Source organism: Camelina sativa, chromosome 16, assembly GCF_000633955.1.
Source record: "Camelina sativa cultivar DH55 chromosome 16, Cs, whole genome shotgun sequence".
In the NCBI taxonomy this organism is placed as follows: Eukaryota; Viridiplantae; Streptophyta; class Magnoliopsida; order Brassicales; family Brassicaceae; genus Camelina; species Camelina sativa.
The window spans coordinates 20,925,878-20,930,007 of record NC_025700.1 but is presented as its reverse complement, the minus strand read 5'-3'; the positions used below and the strand labels follow the sequence as shown (position 1 = coordinate 20,930,007).

At 37.7% G+C, this 4,130-nt stretch overlaps 2 protein-coding genes across 2 annotated transcripts; both read right to left on the bottom strand.

Moving 5' to 3' along the window:
- On the bottom strand, window positions 1-3,368 carry LOC104753884 (trichohyalin-like; the record flags this gene model as incomplete). Its single annotated transcript, XM_019237818.1, has 2 exons — window positions 3,128-3,368; window positions 1-2,984 (listed from the first exon to the last, which is right to left on the bottom strand). Coding segments are annotated over exons 1-2 (3,132 nt in total), but the record flags the coding sequence as incomplete, so codon positions are not given.
- On the bottom strand, window positions 3,728-4,128 carry LOC109129537 (gelsolin-related protein of 125 kDa-like; the record flags this gene model as incomplete). Its single annotated transcript, XM_019237817.1, has 1 exon — window positions 3,728-4,128. A coding segment is annotated over one exon (396 nt), but the record flags the coding sequence as incomplete, so codon positions are not given.

Sequence of the window (4,130 nt, the reverse complement as noted above, 5' to 3'; positions counted from 1 at the left end):
CTTCTTCTCTTCACTTCGACAAACTTCTCTGTTGTTGTGGAGTTCTGAATCTGTTTTTGCAGTCTCTTGGCCTTTTCTCGAGCTATCCCTGATTCCTTTCTCTTCTTCTGTTATTTTCATATCATCAACTTCTCCGCGACCACTTACTTCACCTACTATGAGTTTCTGGAATTGTTTTCCACATCTATCTTCTTCATGCAACTGTTGTTGGTCAATCTCTTGAACTTTTTTAGACTTATCATTCTCAGCTTTTGTATCCAACACTGCAACGATTCCTTTGCCTCCATCACTCACTTTTTCTTCAAGTGCTGATTCTTGAATCATGTCTTTTTCTTCTTGGCCCTTCATTGCATCTGAATCTTGTTGTTCAACCTCTCGAAATTTTCTTGAAATATCATCACCATCATCATCATCACAAAATTCTGTTTTCTTCTCTGCAATTTCCTCTTTCTCCTTGACTTTTCCATTTTTTGAAAATTTATTCTTCTCTTCAGCCAGTTGTTGTTGGATCTTTTCTTGTTCCCTGATTATTTTTGGTCTATTTGACTCTTGCTCACTTGTTTCTGTTTCTGCAATTTCTTCATCATTTCTTTTGTTTTGCACCAGTTCCTGCGTCTTGCTTTCTTTCTTAGATCTTGCTGGTTCATTCAACTCTTGTTTTATCTCTTGAAGCTTTCTTGAGCTGATGTCTTCACCTTGTGTTCCAACCTTATCATTTCCCTCTTCATCCTCTGTCTTCAGAACCAGTTTCTGTATCTTGTCTACCTCATCTGAATCTAGTTTTTCAGATTCAAACTCAAATTTTGTCGCAGTTTCTGCAATGTTTGGTGCAAATCCTCCGCCCATTTTTGCATCAACTTCTTCTTTGGCATCCCCAGTTTTTATCTCCATCTTTACACTTTTTGTCTCCTCCTTTTCTTTATCACTTGTCTTCGCCTGGACTGGTTTCGGAATATCATTCCCTGTATTTGGCTCTGCTTTTGGTGTTTTCTCTTCCACCAATTCTTCTATCATTTCTTGTTTGTCTTGTCGTTTCTGTCCCTTAGACTGTTGTTCTTCATTCTCTTGAAGCTTTAAGCTGATGTCTTTACTTTTTCCTCTGAGATTAGCATTTTCCCCTTCATCTTCTTTCTTCTCAACCAGTTCATGTATCTTGTGTACCTCATCTGCTTTTAGTTTATCAGATTCAAACTCATCAGTTTTTGTCTCAGTTTCTCCAATGTCATTTTCTGCAACTAATTGTGTTCTATCAATGTTTGGTCTGAATCCTTCTCCCATTTTCCCATCAACCTTTTCTTTTGCATCCCTATTTTTTATGTCCATCTTTGCAGTTTTATTCCTCTCGTCACCACTTGCTTCCCCTTCCACTTTATTGCTTTCTTCATTGTGTATCTCTGGTTCTTCAATCTCTTGAACCTTTCTCAAGCCAACATCATCATCTTCAATCTTTTCCTTTTCCATTTCTCTACTTTTAGTTACATGAGGTTTTTGTTCACCAACCTGATCTTCAAAAGCTCTGCATCCAAAATTATTACTATTAGTCTCTGCTTGTGAATCTTGCTGCTCCACTACTCGTTCTTGTTCCTCATGTCTTGTCTGTTCATGAGAATCTCGTTCTTGAATATCTGGGAGCTTTCTCAAGCTACTGTCCTCATTCTCTTTATTTGACTCAGCAACGATTTTTTCTTCTTCTTGTTCCTCAATCTGGTTAATCTTGTCCAAATTATCATCATCAGTTTCTTCTATATCCTTTTGTTCCTCTCCCAAAACTTGACTCTCTCTTTCTCCAAATTCTTCTTCTCTCTGAATCTCAGTCTCAGAGTGTTGGCTATTTTCTTGTTCCTCATGTCTTGTCTGCTCATGAAAATCTCTTCCTTCAAAGTCTGTAGGCCTTGTTAAGCTAATGTCTTCACTTTGTGCTCCAACCTTAGCGTTTTCCTTCTTCTCAACCAACTTTTCTATCTTGTCTAGCTCCTCATCTGATTCAAGATCTTCAGTTTTCATCGCAGTATCTGCAAAATTTGATGCCAATACTTCACCCATTTTTGCATCAATTTTTTCTTTGGCGTCTCCATTATTTATCTCCTTCTTTGCAATTTTCTGCTTCTTTACAATTTTCTTCTTATCCTCCTCTCCTTTGCCTTGTACGATATCTTGAATCTTGCGGTTGTCATTGCATCTCTCCCGCTTTTCTTGAATCCCTTGATCCTTGCTCAAGCCATCATCGTCGCCGTCAGTCGTTTTCTTTTCTTTTGCTCCACTTTTACTTGTTCTATCCAGCTGCTCATGATCAGGTTCTTGTTCGTCAATCTCTTCAAATGTTGTGGATCCAAAATCATCACTTTTACTCTCTGCTTCGTCGACCCGTTTCTGTTTTTTATCTTGTTCGTCATGTCTTGTCTGCTCATGTCCTTGTCCTTCAATGTCTAAAGGCTTTCTTAAGCTACTGTCCTCATTACTCTCAGCCAATTGTTTTTCGTCTTCTATATGTTCCAGAATCTTGTCTTGTTCATCAAACTGGTGACTCTTCTCTAAGTAATCATCCCCAGTTTCTTCCTCATCATTTTGCTGCTCTCCCAAAACCTGAGTCTCTTTTTCTCCAAACTCTTCGTCTCTCTGAATCTCTGTCTCAAATTTCTCAGAGTGTGCATCAGATTCTTCCCTTACTGTACTCTGCTCTTCAACTTCTCCCTTGTCCACTCTTTCTTCTTCTTCCTCCTCAATATTAAATCCAGGAATCCCCTTTACTCTTTTCGGCATAGTGATCGTAAGAGTGGCATCATCATCATCAAACCTAGCTTTAATCTCGTCTAAAACCACAGTATCAGGAATCCTAAAAACCTTCTTAAAAACCCTAAATTCAACTTCTTGTCTCCACGCCATCCATCTAATCATAACCATTTCTTCCACAGGCTTCCTCCCTTCTATAGTAATCCGATCCCCTTCTTTGTTTATATCTATTTCAATTCCTTCCTTTTTGAATCCTGCCCCCAAAATTATTTTGAATCTCAACAATCATTAGAACACTAAACCCTAAATCAATTCCATCGAAATTAAAAGTCTTTCGAGCACGTAAGCAAAAACAAAGAGACAAGAGAATTCAAGAGAAGTGATATTTAGTATTGACCTTTGATGTGAATGATGATGATGAACCTTGAATCGGTTTCTCGAGTAAGAACCAGAGGACCAAACGGGTCTTTGGAGAAGCGGAAATCAACCGAAGACGATACATCCTCTCTCGTTCTCGTGGCCTTTAATCCCAATTCGAGCTCCATTGTTTAACTTCTTTCTCTCTGTTCTCGTGTTTTTTTTTTTAGTGAGTTCTAAGGTTTTGATTTGTCTGATGGCTCCGATGTTCCCCACTAAAAGAGTAAAGGGCTAAGATATTCGTTACTTCCTCTTTAGGACTTGAAGATGATCAAATAGTCAACGCCTTTCCTCTTTTGTTGCCTTGAAATAGAAGTAACCAATTCATCAAATTACTTCACCTTAATCAAAGTTTTGCATATCGTTTTTGGTCTACAAGCAAGCATATACTGAACAGGTAATTAAATATTTTTGGATTCAATATTTTTGTTTTTATCTATCTGAGGACCAATAGTATAACACAAAACTCACATTACATAAAGTCAGATTGTTTCTTTTCTTACAAAAACAAATAATAAGAATAAAATGGGTTCTATCCTTGGAAAATCAGCAAGAACCCAAACCCTAAAAACCTAAGGAGTGATCTCATTTTTTTCTGGACTGAATCAATTGAATAATGAAAACAATAATAGACATAAGCAGAGTGGATCCTGCAAAACATGGTAAACGAAACTTTTTTCTTCTCTTCTTTCTTGGTTTATCTTCGACTTCTTCTTTCTTTTCCTCATCATGATCCCTTGTTTCTTCCTCAACAACCTCTTCTTCAATCTTGTCTTCTTCCACTTCTCTCTGTGGCTCTACTTCTTCTTCTTCTACCTCAGGTTTTGGCTCTTCTTTGATTTCTTCTTCTGGTTCTGTTTTCTCTTCTACTATTGGCTCTGTTTTTTCTTCTTCCTCTTCCTCTTCTTCCTCGATCTTCAAACCCGTAATCCCCTTAATTTTCTTAGGCATTGTAACAGTTAAAGTCCCATCTTCTTCATTGA